This window comes from Cucurbita pepo, chromosome LG08, assembly GCF_002806865.2.
Source record: "Cucurbita pepo subsp. pepo cultivar mu-cu-16 chromosome LG08, ASM280686v2, whole genome shotgun sequence".
In the NCBI taxonomy this organism is placed as follows: Eukaryota; Viridiplantae; Streptophyta; class Magnoliopsida; order Cucurbitales; family Cucurbitaceae; genus Cucurbita; species Cucurbita pepo.
Genome location: NC_036645.1, coordinates 2,781,650 through 2,800,068, shown reverse-complemented (window position 1 = coordinate 2,800,068; position 18,419 = coordinate 2,781,650). Strand labels below are relative to the sequence as shown.

General features: G+C 31.9%; 1 protein-coding gene across 3 annotated transcripts; it reads right to left on the bottom strand.

The window, feature by feature from the left end:
* Positions 1 to 653: 653 nt before the first annotated feature.
* LOC111799614 (NAD-dependent malic enzyme 1, mitochondrial-like) lies at positions 654 to 13,315 on the bottom strand. 3 transcript variants are annotated; one of them, XM_023683026.1, is made up of 20 exons: positions 13,015 to 13,315; positions 11,530 to 11,626; positions 10,760 to 10,878; positions 10,010 to 10,064; positions 9,091 to 9,203; positions 8,826 to 8,954; positions 8,461 to 8,521; positions 7,757 to 7,860; positions 7,569 to 7,652; positions 7,054 to 7,160; positions 6,654 to 6,765; positions 4,621 to 4,734; positions 4,224 to 4,289; positions 3,629 to 3,701; positions 3,442 to 3,528; positions 2,739 to 2,793; positions 2,574 to 2,645; positions 1,410 to 1,472; positions 1,209 to 1,323; positions 654 to 899 (listed from the first exon to the last, which is right to left on the bottom strand). In XM_023683026.1, the coding sequence occupies exons 1-20, from the start codon at positions 13,192 to 13,194 to the stop codon at positions 825 to 827; spliced, it is 1,881 nt and encodes a 626-aa protein (XP_023538794.1). In that variant the 5' UTR covers positions 13,195 to 13,315; the 3' UTR covers positions 654 to 824. The 3 variants fall into 3 exon arrangements, with proteins under 3 accessions (XP_023538794.1, XP_023538795.1, XP_023538793.1); XM_023683027.1 differs by having other exon boundaries at positions 11,530 to 11,629; positions 13,015 to 13,105; XM_023683025.1 differs by lacking the exons at positions 8,461 to 8,521; positions 8,826 to 8,954; positions 9,091 to 9,203 and adding exons at positions 9,267 to 9,327; positions 9,632 to 9,760 and having other exon boundaries at positions 9,897 to 10,064.
* Positions 13,316 to 18,419: the final 5,104 nt, after the last annotated feature.

The window sequence follows — 18,419 nt, the reverse complement described above, 5'->3', positions numbered from 1 at the left end:
AGTCTCGCACAGTAAAAAAAAAAGTTGTAGATTCATTAGATCAGCAAAAACAAAATACAAAATGCCAACAAGCAAACTTGGGTCATTCCTACAAATATAAATGCTACTAAATCATCCCATTTCAAAACATTTGGACTCAATAGGAATAAGTTTTTTTTCCCATCGATTCTTTGGCATCCTCCCTTTCTTCAAAGGTGGGAACCTGATGNTTCCCTAAATGCTTTTCTGGATATTCCTCAATGTCCCGGCTATTCACGGAACGTGAGAAGCAGATGAATAATCATCCGCTTCCGGAAGAAATCGAAGAATTTCTCGGGAATCCTACAAGATCCATTCGTTCTTTTTTCTCTGACAGATGGTCAGAACTTCATATGGGTTCAAATCTTATTGAGAGGTTCACTTGAGATCAGAAATTGTTGAACTAAGAACAAGATGTTTCTTTCGTCCCTTCCAGGTGATTGGAAGGATTGGAGACCGTAATATTCATAAGAACCTCAATCCAACAAAATTATAGCACCAAAAATTGCATTAAAACTGCATTAAAATCGCTTTAAAATCGAGATGATACAACAAATACCCATAATTTGAATATAAATGCTGTTCATGGGAGATAAAATTACCAACTCTGAAAATATTTGGAAAAAGATAGATCATGAACGTATAAACAACTCTGATCTTTGTGGCTTCCTTGCATTAGAAAATCTTGTAACGTGTGGCATTATACACAGTTACATGAAATATTATTATTCTTCTGTTCTTTTCAAAAACAGATCAATACTGATTGGAATGAAACAATATTATTATTCTGCTCTTACAACAATAAATCAATCCTGATGGTAAACTACTGTAGGGTAATCTGGATCCCACATGTTGATCTTCACAAATTCCAAAATTTGTTCCTGAAAAGAAAACAAATATGAAAATTGCATTACGATGTCTTTGACTTATAATTTGATTTGAATGATTAGTCTCGATCCTGCATGGAACGTCTTGTTGAGGATTATTGGGAGTGAGTCCCACATTGGTTAATTTAGTGGAGGATCATGGGTTTATAAGTGAGGAATACTATCTCTATTGGTACGAGGCCTTTTTGGGAAACCCATAGCAAAGCCACGAGAGCTTATGCTCCTAGTGGACAATATCTGACCATTGTGGAGAGTGTCGATTCCTAACATGTGTGATTACTGTTTTAAAGTTTTTAAAAATACCTTGTTAAATTTTTGGAGTTCTCGAGCATCTACATCACGGTATCCAGCAACAAGATCCTCTTCTATCGCTTCCATAATAACAGCTGCTGCGATTTCCTTTGTAATATCACGGATTCTACAAACAAAAACATGAAACTTCTCACTTTCTCATCTCAATCCTAAAGAGAAGTATATAAACATCAAATAAAGATGATGAATTACCTGGAAATTGATGGATAAATAATTCCTTCGTGGACTTCATCTTCAGTCATATATGCAGCGAGGCTGTTGTTACAAATAGAAGGACAGAATTAGTTTGAAGATATCCCTGCTGATTTTTAGTTGGTGTCTATTTGATCCTTAAACTTTTAATTTTCTGCCTAATAAATATTTGACAAATTCGAAACTTTTAAAATGATATATTAAATATAAATTTAAATGGTATGTCTAATGGAATCTTAAAGGTTTTAATTTTATTAGTAATTTAACCTTATTTGAAAAGAATCAAAATTATTCTCCCTCAATTTGGGACTGTAATAGAATTTATGCCAATTCAAGAATGCTTTGAGTTTGGGACTGTAATAGCATTTATGCCAATTCAAGATCCTTTCTTCAACTAGTTTGGGACTGTAATAGCATTTATGCCAATTCAAGAATGCTTTGACTCCTTTCTTCAACTAGTTTCGGACTGTAATAGCCAATGCCCACCGCGCTAGCAGATATTATCCTCTCTCGGCTTCCCCTCAAGATTTTTTAAACACGTCGGCTAGGGAGAGATTTTCACACCCCTATAAATAATGTTTTGTTCTCCTCTTCAATCGATGTGGGATCCCACAATCCACCCTCTTTGGGGCCCAACGTCTTCGCTGGCACTCGTTACCTTCTCCAATCGATATGGGCTCCAATCCACCCACTTTAGGGTCCAGCGTCTTTGCTAACACACCGCCTCGTGTCCTCCCCCTTCGGGGTTCAGCCTCCTCGCTGGCACATCCCCCGGTGTTTGGCTCCGATACCATTTGGAACAGCTCAAACCTACCGCTAGCAGATATTGTCCTCTTTTGACTTACCCTCAAAGTTTTTAAAACGTCTACTAGGGAGAAATTTTTTCCTCTCCAATCAATGTGGGACTTCCCACGGAGCATTTAGTGTGTATTATATTTGGTAAAAAATTTCTCTTCATCCAGAAAAAACAAAGACCCTTTTCCAGTCATGAGTTCTTTCTAGCTACCGCACCAACCTACTCCAAACTTACAACAAAAAGTTACACTATGCTATCCTGCAAAATGACTAAATTCCATCCGTCTATAATTTTAGGATTGTTCCTTAGACATTTGCATCAACAAAATTTTGATCTACAAAAAGTTGAATGTATAGGGGAAGGCTTACCACTCGGCAGCAGCCTGCAGCATGCCATCAGATACGATAGGAGCGCCAGATAGAAGAGTACCGAGCCCAATACTGTACAAACATGCATGCACCCACATTATAGACCTCAAATATAATCAAATATTATCTAAATCGCCATTGCAATGTGCAACTTGGCAAACTAACCCTGGGAAAAGATACATGTTGTTTCCTTGGTTGCAGTGGCCAATATGACCATTCCCTGGAGAACATTGTAATTATATTAGAACATTTTCTAAGAAACAGTTGAAAAGGAAAGATTTTTAATATATTTGAACTCATAGAAATTGAATAAAATCAAAGGTTGCAATAGCATGGAACTAAGCAACCAGTTTCATAACTGATGAACAAAAAGGAGAATCGTGAGAGGACAACTTGCCAAATTATAGTTGCCACAGACAGAATCATTGTTATTATAATGAAGATAAATAACACTAAAGTCAAAATAAAGTCTCAAATTATTGATGCATAACGAAAAAAGGAGGCACTTGCTGCTCAAATTTAGTTGAAAGAAAAACACTACACCCGTTCACATTAAACACTCAAAGCTCTGTCCTTGAATAAAAATCCAAATAAGCAAAAGCAAAATTTTCCCTCTTGAAAATATATATGGATTTTAAAAGTGGATGTTAATTGAAACAGAATGCTAAAGCTAAGTAGATGTTTAAAAGTGCCGCACAATGTCACTTGCTAATTTGAAGATAATAATTTTGCGCCGAATGAATCCAAAAAATTTCCTGTCTTCTCGCAGCTAGTAAACGTTTACTTGTTTTTCCAACACCTTGAGAAAAAATGTTCCGAGAACAGAAGAGAAAAGTATTAAAGCATATGATGAATTTATTTTACATACCAAAATCAATATCCATGAATGGGCTTCCACTCGCAAATATGATGTTTTCACCCAAGATTGAGAATGCTTGTTCAGGAGTGCACTCGGCTACATAAGACAACAATACAAACTGTAAGTATTACTAACCAAAGGGCGAGATTTGTGACCTATGCACAAGTAGAGAGATCCATAAACTGTACAACCGTACCATTTGTTGTAGGATTAGACATGGCAAAAATAGCAGGTCTTGTCGCAGTTGATCCTTTAAGAGCCTCTAATACCTAAGAGCATGTTGTACAAAAGGATTAAAATCGCACAAGTTTCACATTTAAATTGTAACAACCTTAAATTTTCTACTTAACCTAAGGTCGTATACCTATCATGAACATTTAATGCAAAAATATGTATGGTATCCAAATCAGTTTAGAGCTGCCCTTTTCAACATCTTTTTTATTTACTTTTTTTTTTTTCACTCTCCTTTTGTTTATATTTTCAACCATCGTTCCTTCAAGTCCCTCAGGGGCTCCCACCGAATCTTACCGAAAAGGTAAGATATAAATCAAACTGATTTTTTTTTAACCAAAAGTGATGTATAAAGGGAAATCTTCCATTTTTCTTTTCCCCCTTCTTCTCCATCTCTTGCAGGTAGGAGGTAGTGTGTGAATCAAAGGAAATCTAACACACATTATAAGACACAAATAACTCAAAGAACAGCAAGTTTGTTATCTCTGAAAAGAAAACATTAAGGAGACAAGTGAATAGTGACCAGAAATATTTTGTATCAAAAGAACCATGTTTAATACCTCCTTTGTGAACAATCCACCAACTGCAGACAATCCCAGCAGCACATCAGGTTTCACTTTTTGTACCTAATATTAACATTTTCAAGAAAATGGAAGAAATTCAAATTTGAACCATATGGGGGCAGTAGAATTAAAAAACTGAGAATCAAATAAAATAGAAAAGTCGCACTGAAATAAATTAACGCAAGAAGGATCTATTTCATAGAAATTATGTTGCCTCAAAAGATTTTAGTAATTTCCTACAATAATTATTTAAGTTCTCCACTCAATTCCCACGATGAACAACTTACAATTGCTAAAAGTCAACGTCAAAACAAAGATGATAGTGGAAATAAGAAGGAAGACATGATTACTCTATGCAAAAGTAGCTACAAATGAGGAAGGAAAATTTACAGACCACTTCCACTAGACTTGCACCTTCCCTCAATCCTTGACGATTAATTTCTTTGACCTTCCTTGCAAATGGGCTTGCATCTTGATCAATGTTTTCTCGTTCCTCTGTGATCAAACCCTGACAATAACAAGGAAACAATTAACAAATATGGGAAATGTTTGCTCCCACAACACCCAGGTGCTATTGACATACGATGTACCCAGTAGAGGGACAGCAACATGACAAAACAACATCCTAGAGTATAATGGATGTAACCTTAGATAATGAAGGTCTCACTGCAATTTGTAAGCAAGAAATATTCATGCACGGGAAAATGTTGGCTGAATTCAATAATACAAGCAAAGCTCACAACTTTTTTTCTTGACATGACTGGTAGATGAAACAAATATACGTGCACAAAGTTCTTTTTTTTTTTTTTTTTATGAAAAAAACAAAGATAAGTGCATTAAGTAACAAGCAATACTTTTATCTTTACAAAAAACTTGCTGGCCGTAAAATGCTCATCTTCCGAAACTAGGAAGTATAGCCACACCTACATTATTTAGTAGGCAAAACTCGTGAGATATTTATTGAGCCAAATGGTCAGATCCAAAAGTTTTCGAACTAATGACCAAAGTCTTTTTCCCAATATGTTCAACCCTTGGTTTTATATGAACAATAAGGATCAAAAAGTAAGTGTATCTATGTTTTTATAAAATTACATGTTGGATAAAAAATTATACAAAGGCCATTAAAAACTTCAGTTTGAGAAGGAGAAGAGAACATTATTAATGGGTTATTTGGTTCAAGATTTTATTTATGATGTCTGAAAATCAAATAACTGTATTTTGTGNATACAAAGGCCATTAAAAACTTCAGTTTGAGAAGGAGAAGAGAACATCATTAATGGGTTATTTGGTTCAAGATTTTATTTATGATGTCTGAAATTTGGAGTTGCTTGAAAAATGTTCTCAGAATCTCATATAAATAAAGTTTTTTCAACAATTTTAGATAATTTAATTATTGTTAATTATTTNCTCATATAAATAAAGTTTTTTCAACAATTTTAGATAATTTAACTATTGTTAATTATTTTATTAAGTTAGATTATTAAAATAATTTTAACTAATTAAATTTTAATTTAATTTTCATTCATTAAAATTTAGGTTTTTAATTTTATTTTGTAATAAATTTTAATAACTATCCTCAAATAAATGATTTTAATAAAATTATAAAACTTTTAATAATAAATATTTACTCTTGTTTCAAAAATTAAATGTTGTATATGGTGGAGTAAATTATATTANTCCTCAAATAAATGATTTTAATAAAATTATAAAACTTTTAATAATAAATATTTAGCACCACTCTTGTTTCAAAAATTAAATGTTGTATATGGTGGAGTAAATTATATTAATGAGATATACTTGTAAATCTAATATAATTATAATAATTTATTAAGAAAACAATAAAAAGAATTTTAAAAAAGATGTATGGATAAAATAACTATTACAATAGTATTATAGTTTTTTATTATTAATTTAAATTTTAATTTGAACCAATTAATTATATTTCAACATAAAATACATCTAATTTAAAAAAGAAAACAGATTTATAAAAGAAAGAACACTATTAAACATAAATAATCGGAAAAAATCATATTTAGAAAAAGAACAAAGAAAAATAAATAAATGAACAAGTAAAAAATGACAAATAATCAAGTGAAAGAATAAATAATACAAAAGAAAAAGAATACATAAAAGAACAAAAAAAAATAAAAAAGGATATAGAAAACCTATCCATTTGTATGGGTTTTAAAATCCCTGCCACCTTTTTTATGCCTAGGAAAAGAGTTTTCCCAAGCAAAAAATTAAATCCCCTCCCCCAAACATGGGTTTTTTATTTCTCATCTCAAATCTCATTCCCAACCCGGGTATGGTTATATATATAAAAGATCAAAACATGACAGTCTAGTAATAAGTTTGCTGTTAGATTTTAAACGTAAAAACTTTTATCTCAAGAACTTTAAATAGAAAGAAAGATTAGTGATTGATCACCTGGGCATCGACCACCCAAAATTGGCTTCGAGCAGCCTCAAATGCTGATTCATTGTTTCCCAACATCCTTGCCATGGTTTTCCTTGCCGCGTTTAAAACCCCAATTCCTGCACTGCATCATTAAAAGAAAAATGCAGAAACTTAAGTTTTAACACATCAACTAAAAATTTGGGTGTACTAGTGTCAATTATAGCATGACAGAAATCAAATTAGAACAGAAGAGAAAGATTACATGGTTAAAAGTTTTGTATGGTTAACAAGATCATGAATAAAACTAAAAACTATTTTTTGTATATTTCTCTAAATGAAGCATGCGTTGGGACTCTAAGAACACTATCATCATACAAAATTCTGAAGTTTATCTCATAATGTTAGATAACAACATTAGGAATGAAACTACCTTCCAGCACCAGCAACAACAATCTTTTGCTTTGGAAAGTCGATCATCGGTCTTCCTTGTGCTCTCACAGCACCTAAAAGCCCGGCAAGAGCAACTCCTGCCGTTCCCTAGAGAGAATTTGACAATGAATTGTTAGTGTTGGTTGATCATGGCCCATGACGGTTGAACGATAAAGCATAGCTTTTAGAATCAAAATGCCACTGTAATTTTGCCAGCTAATGTTATGCCATCACATTCTAAACGAAAAAGAAGGTACTGTCATATAAACCAACAAGTATATTTTACATTAGTCACCATAAAGTTTTGGTAAAAATATTCATAAGTTCAAGAACGGAAAATGTCAAACAAATCTAGATAAGTTGAAAAAATAGTATAGTACAAGAAATCAANAAAATGTCAAACAAATCTAGATAAGTTGAAAAAATAGTATAGGACAAGAAATCGAAGTACAAACAGAAAAAACTATTAGAAGAAAGGAAAAGCCAAGTAGAAGAAAGAGGGAGAGAATGGTCAACCTGAACGTCATCGTTAAACATTCTGTAGGTATTTCTGTATCGTTGCAATAACTTAAAGGCCCATTTGCTTTGGAAATCTTCAAACTGTTGAACAATTGCCAAATATTTATTGCAAAGTTTTAAAAATATAATGGAAAACAAGAAAAGTAGAAAATCCAATTATTTCACCAGAGTTGCAGTTGAATTACTTGAACAATAACATGTGGCCAGCGAGTAAACACTGCCTCCATGAACTCATCGATAACAGCCAAATACTCATCCCCATCCAATCGGTGTTTTTGCAATCCCAAATCTATGAAAAAGAATCAATCCAAAATGCCATAGCAATAAAAACCAACAGCTAATGCATGAAAGTATGATCCCCAAATATCACACTAACATTGTAATGGAGTCTTATGAAGATGTGGAATATTCATGAAATTTTGAAAATTATACCTAACTAAAGGGTATTGAGCAATTTTTTGATGTTTCGAAGATGTTGGTCCATCATGAAAAAAAATATAACAATGTTACCCATTACAGGATTTAAATAGTCATAGTTAAACTCATTTGAATGAAGCACATCCCCAATATTTAAAACTTTAGAAATCACCTCACATGATGATTAAGACAGTCTTAATTCAAACACGAAACAAGGACAGGTATAATCCAAAAAATACTGAGGGAAAAAAATATTATACATATTATGAATGATTGATCAGCAAATTGAAAATCAATTAAAAATCAAACTTTCAATAAGACATTTNAAAATATTATACATATTATGAATGATTGATCAGCAAATTGAAGATTTTTTATTATTATTATCATTAAAAATCAAACTTTCAATAAGACATGTTAAAAAAAGAGAGAATTTAGCACACTAGCCACCTAATGGTATAGAGGCACTTACATAAGGGGTTCTTCAGAAGCTCTTCATTATTGGTTCCAACGTCAATCATGACTGGAAGCACCTGTTGCAAGAAGAGATTTCCATTGCTTGTCAAATTATAAAGAAAAACAAACACTGAAAAGATATCCACCTAAAGACAACTCAAAAATGATAGTCTAGTAACAACCCAAATTGAAAATGAAAAATAAAAATACCAAAAAAAAACAAAACAAAACAATAGCCCAAACTCGAATGGCCTTGCTTAGATCATTTATAGAACATGAATAAAAGTTTCTGAACCATTTAATAAGTTCCTAAACATAATCAGCTACTTGGTAATCATGCTAGGGGGCTTAACACTAAGAAATGTAGTAGCAAGAATCTACCCTCTGAGGATTTATCCCAGCAGCAGCAACATATATATCCAACTTCCCAATTGCAATACCGATTCCATGTACTCCAAGATCTCCAAGACCTAATATTCTACTTCCATCTGTAACAACAATCATATCAACCTGCAAAAAAACTGTGTTCAATTAAACTAATATAAAGAGTTCCAATTCTGAAGAGTCAAAATTATTTGGCTTCTGAACAATTTGAATTGGTACAATGACTTGTCAGTTATGATCATCCAAGTTACATGAAGAAAACCTGTTCAGCAGGCCAATTATAAACCATTGACATCATTTCTCCACGATCTTCTGCACTGAAATACATTCCCCTTGGCCTTCTAAACAAGCCACTATAGTTCTGACAAACAAGACCTACGGNGTTAAAAAAAGAGAGAATTTAGCACACTAGCCACCTAATGGTATAGAGGCACTTACATAAGGGGTTCTTCAGAAGCTCTTCATTATTGGTTCCAACGTCAATCATGACTGGAAGCACCTGTTGCAAGAAGAGATTTCCATTGCTTGTCAAATTATAAAGAAAAACAAACACTGAAAAGATATCCACCTAAAGACAACTCAAAAATGATAGTCTAGTAACAACCCAAATTGAAAATGAAAAATAAAAATACCAAAAAAAAACAAAACAAAACAATAGCCCAAACTCGAATGGCCTTGCTTAGATCATTTATAGAACATGAATAAAAGTTTCTGAACCATTTAATAAGTTCCTAAACATAATCAGCTACTTGGTAATCATGCTAGGGGGCTTAACACTAAGAAATGTAGTAGCAAGAATCTACCCTCTGAGGATTTATCCCAGCAGCAGCAACATATATATCCAACTTCCCAATTGCAATACCGATTCCATGTACTCCAAGATCTCCAAGACCTAATATTCTACTTCCATCTGTAACAACAATCATATCAACCTGCAAAAAAACTGTGTTCAATTAAACTAATATAAAGAGTTCCAATTCTGAAGAGTCAAAATTATTTGGCTTCTGAACAATTTGAATTGGTACAATGACTTGTCAGTTATGATCATCCAAGTTACATGAAGAAAACCTGTTCAGCAGGCCAATTATAAACCATTGACATCATTTCTCCACGATCTTCTGCACTGAAATACATTCCCCTTGGCCTTCTAAACAAGCCACTATAGTTCTGACAAACAAGACCTACGGTTGGTGTATATACTATTGGCGCATACTCCTTGATGTGAGCAACCAAAACCTAACAAATTCACATTTAATTAGATGACTTATGATATGCCATACAAATCATAGCACAAATAATTGCATCTATTAAAAAGATATGACGGTACAAAATACTTTATAACACTATAAGTAAGAATAATATATGTACACTGAGAAATGAAACCACGTGAAAATTCGATTTGTTTCAAGTTTTCAAGAATAATTTGAATGTGATGGATGACTGATAAATTGTGAAGTTGTATTTTGTCCACAATAGANTCAAGAATAATTTGAATGTGATGGATGACTGATAAATTGTGAAGTTGCATTTTGTCCACAATAGAAGAAAGGTAGATATCATCGAACACATTTGGTAGACGATGTCATCAATCTTTTAAAATTTTGCGGCATATTTAATTATGCCTTGGGAAAAAGAAAACATGGTCCACGAGATCTCTTACTTACTAAAGCAAACATAGGAAAACAGAATAACCTAATGAAAGCTTAATTTATTCCATTAGAAGAAATGCCCTTCCCCTTCAGTGAGCATGGCTACTTAGCCTAACTTGATTGATGTTAACAATAGTTCGTAATCAAAAACAAGACTGAGATAATAAAATTTATAGATGCATAAAACAAACACTGGCTAGTTTAGATCATGAATTCAAGAGAACAAGTCCGTAAAAATTCCTTGACATTGTGTGCACTAATAGATGAGCAATCTTAACTCACCTTATAGTACATTGTCTCATTTCTATCATGCAATCTATTCAGAATTCGCCATTTGGCCAAAGCATTTGAATCTAAAGGCCCATCTCTTGCTTGAACTTCAAGCCTCTTCAGGTCAACCACTGTAAATTATTTAGTTAGTTATGTCGTGTAGATTGAAGTACGTAGATTTGGAAGAAAAAAAAAATTAGAAGAGCCGTGACCAGAGCTGCAAGAAAACTGTTGTTGATCTCAGAAGTTCAAATGCACGATAAATTTAAAGAACAAGATGAAAAGTTGAAAGCTATATAATATCTATAGAAGACAAATTTTAGAACTTAAACGGAATGCAATGAATGTAGATTTAGATACAATCTATAAACTCGAGAAGAACTATATTAAAAAACTGAAGGAATGTTGCTCCAATACTAATAGAAGGAATTCAGAGCTGCTATATGGAACATGCACCAGGCATGACAACAAGAATAATCTTGTTCCATAATAAAGAGAGATTTGTGAACAATCATTTCAATTTTATGAATTATTCAACAAGTAGAAACATAAAATTAAACAAAAGTAAAAGTAGACAACATCAAAGGAACTTAAAACAAAGAGCACTATTTTCATTATTTTCATGTTTGCACACTCTTAAGACACGTACACGATGTTGAAGCCAAATGTCAAGTAACAGGCACCAATGTACAATAAGAGTTTAAAGGCCATACTAAGAATTATATAATAAATGGGTTTTATTCTTAATGACTCCATGGAAAATTAAAATCGCAAGAACTTACTAAATCGTTCAATTTGCTGCTCTGAAGACATTACATTTGGTGGAAGAAGTCCTCGAAGATCAAGCCGGTCCCGTTCTGTCATTGAAAAGGCTGTTCCCTACTATGATGATAAAGAAGAAGGGAGATCCATAAATGGTACTTATACCAAAGCAAAATAAGAATCCAAACACTGATAAAACAAGCTCCAACTACATCAGATGTAATTTTCCAATTCCCATAACAGATTTAAACTTCACATTAGGTTGGAAGTACATAAGTAGACCATTTTAAAAGGAAAAGGAATTCTTTAAAGTAAATCATTTCCCTTCTTACAGTGAAATAAACTTCATTTTAGGTTGGAAGTACAATAGAAGTTGGCTTTCAACTAGACTTAATCTAGTACTTGGTGATAGCATTTTCTTCATTTCACAACCATTAACAGTAAACAAAAAATATGCCATATCAATGAGTCCAAGATAATGAATTGGATTCTTTCTATATGATAGAGTTGTTGGGGGGACCAGAGGGATAGTTTCTTATGAAAATATTTTTAAATGTAAGTACACAAGTTGAGATTACAATTCTTTGGGAAAAAGATCATAAAATACAACTGATATTGAAAGAACTAGGTAGTCCCCCAATCCTCTTCCATCATCCATCACGTCAGAAATTCAAAATATAGGAAAATGCACTTCAATGTACTCTCAAACAATGTCTATCTATCTATCTATCTATATGTGTGTGTTTGTGTGTGTGCATGCAAATATGTACATATGGACATACGTGTTCCATTCCATACATCAACATATGCAAGCGTGTTCATGTTTATCAGTGGCGAAGGTTGCAGAAAGTCACTCTACGAAATTTTAAGAATACAAATGCTAACTAAAACTCTCTTTTCACAAACAGTGCTGACTAAAGCAACGAATGCAGATCATTAACCGATAATTTGAAAATAAATATAAACAGTGCCGACCATACAGAACCATTCACTTTCAGCCAATAATTGCGCAAAACTTGATGACCAGTACATACTTGCACACAATCTATTTAGCTGGAATTTTATAAACACTGATCTAATACCCTGGATCGCCGCCAACCATGTATCATTAATTCTCACAAAATTACCCCAACTCGATCCAGTATCCGACGGTAACATTTGGATACTCAAGAACCAAACCACGATCAATAATCATGTGGTAAGCTAAAGAATTAGTCGATTAGTTTTGCAGTAGTTGATTCGATTGTCAAACAGTTTTTAAGTTCAATTATTTTCGCTACTAAATAAACAACAGGTAATTGATAATTCCTCTAATATCGATTTATAAATACATATTATCTTCGCAAATCGCTGGAGTAAGCATAGGCTCAATCAAACAACTAATGATTCCAGTTAACACCGATGTCAAGTTCCGCATCCCTCTAAGAATGTATTATAACGACGAATACAAAACAACAGAAGCAAATCAGACGAGAAGAATATCGAAATAGTAGCGAAAGGCTTACTTTATTAAACCACGGATCGTGAAGAATATCGAGACTACGTTTATGAATAATGGTAGGACGATGCCCCTCGCTTGTAGTGAAGGATCTCGCCTGTGCTATCGCCGGAATACTGTTCTTCATCTGGTAGTCAAGCTTCAGCCGCTTCATAAGCGAAGCAGATAGAGAATTCCACTTCGTCATTCAGCTGATTTCAATGGCTTCTTCAACACAACTGGAAAGTTTCAGACGCAGAGAGCTTCCCGGTGTGAGATCCGGCGAGAAAGAGATTGAACGTGATGGAGGGAACAATATGTAATATTGATAATTAATAAATTTTGGCGTATAATACTCAATTTTGGAATGAACATATTATAGTAACTATTTTCCTTAATTTTTTCCCCAAAAAAAATCCTAATTTTAGTATTGATTTCTCCCCTAAACTTAATCATTTACATTAATTTATTTATTATTAGTATTGTAATATTAATAATTAATTAATTAAACAATATGTTATATTAATGAAATTTAAATTTTTATAATATATGGTTGAGTTACAAAATAATATTTGAATTTTATTTTCTATGAATTATAATTCTAATTATATATATAATTAATTATTTAATAAGTGCGTTTAAATTTATAGATTTTAAAATTTATATAAGACGTTTTTTTAGTATACAAAGCAACACGTCGAGCACAAAAAATGACTGTGCAACTCACCCACTCGAGACGTACTTCAACTCATATTTATATCGTTTTGGGTTACGAAGATACATTAATTCTACTGTTCCGATCATAAATTTGAACAGATTTGTAGCAAGCATCCTTTAAGCATCTCGAACCATCGCCCCAAAACAAGTATCTTCGTCAATCACGATTACATCTACCGGGCAAACGTTTGGAACGTTGTTTGAATTTAGGGTAACGATTGCAACACTGACCAAATTGTTGTATTCGTACTTTGGGTAGGTCGGACTTTAGTTACATCTGTGTCGGATTTAATCTTATTTGGTAGGCCTTAGTTTTTGAAGTAGGCCCAACTTCCCTTTTAATTCATTTGGATTTTTCGAGTTTCAAGTTAAATTATCACGTGACACGGTTTTTATCGAATTAATATTTATCTTATGATAGATAAATAATTATTTAATTTTTTATTTAGTAATTAGTCGTAAAATTATAAATATCGACATATTAATTAAAAGAACTATTAATGATATATAATACAAAAGGAAGGGATTAAAAAAAGAATAGAACAAAAAAAAAAGAAAAAATATAAAAAAAAAATAAAGGGTTATATTTTAGGCCTAATTTATTAGATACTGAATTAAATGTTAAAATATTTGTTAATACGGGTGTAGTATCTTAATCGACTTCTTAGGTCCTTCCGTCTGGAGCGTTTGAACGGAATATTTCAAACCGCTCTGTATGAGCGAGTGTGGAGTATATGAATCGACCTCCTAAGTCCTTTCATCTCGAGCGTTTGAACGGAATATTTCAAACCGCTCTATATGAGTGAGTGGGGAGTATCCGAATCAACCTCCTACGTCCTTTCGTCTCGAGCGTTTAAACAGAATATTTCAAACCGCTCTATATGAGTGAGTGTGGAGTATTTGAATCGACCTCCTAAGTTCTCTCGTCTCGAGCGTTTGAACGGAATATTTCAAACCGCTCTGTATGAGTGAGTGTGGAGTATCTGAATCGACCTCCGACGTCCTCTCGTCTCGAGCGTTTGAACGGAATATTTCAAACCGCTCTGTATGAGTGAGTGTGGAGTATCCAAATCGACCTCCTACATACTTTCGTCTTGAGCATTTGAACAGTATATTTCAAACCTCTCTGCATGAGTGAGTGTGGAGTATCTGAATCGACCTACTACGCCCTTTCGTCTCGAGCATTTGAACAGTATATTTCAAACCGCTCTATATGAGTGAGTGTGGAGCATATGAATCGACCTCCTACGTCCTCTCGTCTCAAGCGTTTGAACGAAATATTTCAAACCGCTCTATATGAGTGAGTGCGAAGTATCTGAATCGACCTCCTACGTCCTTTCATCTCGAGCATTTGAACGGAATATTTCAAACCACTATGTATGAGTGAGTGTGGAGTATCTGAATCGACCTCCTACGTCCTTTCGTCTAGAGCGTTTAAACGAAATATTTCAAACCGCTCTGTATAAACAAGTTATAACTCAATCTCGAAGAACTGTAAACCACGTAAAACACCTGTTTGTGATATTTATTTTAAAAAAAAAAAATAATAATAATAAAAATATCTTTAAAATTTGAATTTTATCTCAAATAAGTCGCACTAAAAAAAACTCTATAGTTTCGAAGCATTAATATTTTGTCACAATGGTTGTCCAAAAAAATGATAGCATTTAATAATAATATAAATATTGAGAATAATTCAAATTTTAAGAGCTCCCCTCGAAAATATTAAAATAGTACGCACCCAAATTAAATTCAAATTAAGTCTAATTACAATTAATTAACCTTAACATTAGAATGGAATAAAATTGAAGAATAAAAGGGTATGGGCACCTAGCTTCCCATTCATATGTAAATGTGAAGCATGTGCTCTAATTTACTTTTCTAACTTTAATTATTATTCTTATTATTATTTTATAATAAGCTTTTCCCAAAAAGGAGAATTTAGGCATAACTACTTTATAACATATTATAAAGTAAGAAAATGATACAATTTATTCGGTTTTTGACCCGTCGCACTTTCACTCGATTTTTTTTTTCCTTAAAATAATTAAGCGATAAGAATTTGACTTTACGTTGTTACTTTTATTTTATTTATAATCATTATCCATTATTCTCTAATTTTCTCCGACCTCCAATTATTAATTGATAAAAAGTCAACAAAACACGACAATAACAAGTAATAATTAAAATCAACTTAAAGATATACCTTAAATAATAATAAAATAAAATATCGAGTAAATGAGAGGTATGAAAATTATCTTTAAAAAATGATGATTATATCTTAAAAAACGTCCATTACTATTTATACCATATATATATATATATATTTATTTATTGAAATTGAGCGGTAATTTTGATTTAAATGTTTAAAAATAAATAAATATATATTTTACTTTTATTAAAAAAATAATAAATTTTTTGAATAAACGACCCGAACCATTCGAATCAACTAAGCTTAACAAAATTATTGTTAGATTGAATTGGGTTGAAAAAATTTACAACTCAAACATACGAACATCTATACAAATGTCAGCTGGCTAAGGGTTGAATCATATATATAAACTAAAATTGCGATTTTTTTATTAACAAAAAAAAATATATATATATATATATATGTTGACTTTTTATTTTTATTTTTTATTAAAAGAAAAACCATGAATAAAATATGACTTTATTTTTTTATTTTTTTATTTAAAAAAAAAAAAAATCCTAATTGTCTGGCGGGCTAGACTATTCAAGCAGTGAGGATTGGGATTTAAAGTCGTTAATTGTGTAGTGGGCCGCCCGCCCCTGAGGTGGGCCCACCATAGCCACCAAACAATCCAGCGCCAGAGTAGCACGTGCCTAAACCGTGACGCGGCCAAAAGGAAATAACTCCAACTTTAGTGGTCTAAATTCAAATTTATACATAGTTGGGGGACCAGTTATTGCAAATGCCTAAATTATCCTACTCAACTAACCCATTCATTTTCTCATTATTGCTTCCTTTCTTTTTCTTCCCAAACAAATTTTTTTATATTTATTATTTTGGTCCCTCCATTATTAAAATATTCATTTTAGTACCTATACTTTTAAAATCTGATTAACTTGATCCGTTAAAAGTGAGACTAATTTAAAATTTTAATAATATAAGGACTAAAATGAAATAACATTCTAGAACTACTCTTAATATTGATAAAAATGTTTTTAGCTCAACTCTTAAACACGTTTTACTTTGACTTTAACTTTGTTTACCCAACCAACTTCGATTATAATTTTAATTATTTTTTCTACGGCTAATATATTAAATTCATATTCCGACATTTAAAAGAAGAAAAATTATCGATTAATTAGTAAATTAGGAACTCTCCTCACTACAAGTCACGACTTTTTGCTGGTTGTCACATTTTTTTCTCGACTATAGTACTAACAAAATTTAAATAATTATATATATATATATAGCGTGTAAAATCAACTCAAGAATATTAAAAAATAAAATAAAATCATTTTTTTTAAGATGATGAATTATCCCATTCAAATTTATTTATTTATTTTTATTCATCGAGTCTTATTTATTTATTATATTTTTTTCTAATTCTATGTTCACTATTTTTGTAAAATAACTAAAATAAATAATTGTTTTATATATATATATATAAAGTTGACTTCCCATTTGACGTCAACTTAAAACATTAAAAAATAATAATAATTAATATGAAATAAGAAAATTATATTATAATTATATTTATAAAAAAAAACAATCTTTTAAAATTTACAATAAATTCGAATTTCTTCTTCTTCTAGTCAACTTAATATAGATTCAGGGAAATTCACCGATCACAGATAAAATTTTAATTTATCTGACCCCAACGTGTGAATTAGACTGGATTTATCATATTATTTTAATCTTTTAAACACTCACTAATCTCGAATTAAAATGGTGATTATTTATTTTTATTAAAAAAACATCTTATTTTATTAAATTAATTAAATTATTTTTTGGATTAAAAAATGTATATTTTTGTTATTTATGTGTAAATTCAAGCCGTTGGGGCTTCATTCTATAGTCATGTACACACTTATGGCGCAGTTTGAAAAGGCACTCCCCAATTATGATTGCCGCCATACATGGTCTTCATGTTCATATTGGGTGCTCTCACATACCTTGTAACAAATACGTTAATCAGACACGCATATATATATATATATATATATATATATAAAAGTTTAGTTTAAGTTGCATGTAGAATCATTCCAGCTCGACATGATCAATCTTGTTTGTGGAGTGATTCGAATCTCAAACAAGTGTTATTGCATTGAGATATTTGATCAACAAGAATCATTCAAGCTAGACATGATCGATCTTGTTTGTGGAGTGATTCGAATCTCAAACAATTTTATTGCCTTGAGATATTCGATCAACAAGGTAATCCAATCTTAAGCCTGAAGCTCTGATACCAAATGATATGTGGAAATCACTACAAGGGGAGTAAGATTCGAATTACCGTGTTGATCGAATATCTCAAGGCAATAACATAGTTTGAGATTCGAATCACTCCACAAGCAAGATCGATCTTGTCTAGCTTGAATGATTCTTGTTGATCAAATATCTCAACGCAAGAACACTTGTTTGAGATTCGAATCACTCCACAAGCAAGATTGATCATGTCGAAGTACATAGAATTGCAAATATATATATATATATATATATATATATATATATATATATATATATAT

Bases quoted from the DNA above. Each gene is read 5' to 3' on its own strand.
- LOC111799614 (XM_023683025.1), bottom strand. From the start codon at position 13,194: ATGACGAAGTGGAATTCTCTATCTGCTTCGCTTATGAAGCGGCTGAAG. The intron at 10,879-11,529 runs GTAAGTTCTTGC...AATAATTTACAG, and splicing joins GCAGCAAATTGAACGATTTA to TGGTTGACCTGAAGAGGCTT. The intron at 7,161-7,568 runs GTTGACCATTCT...AATTCTCTCTAG, and splicing joins TGTTTAACGATGACGTTCAG to GGAACGGCAGGAGTTGCTCT.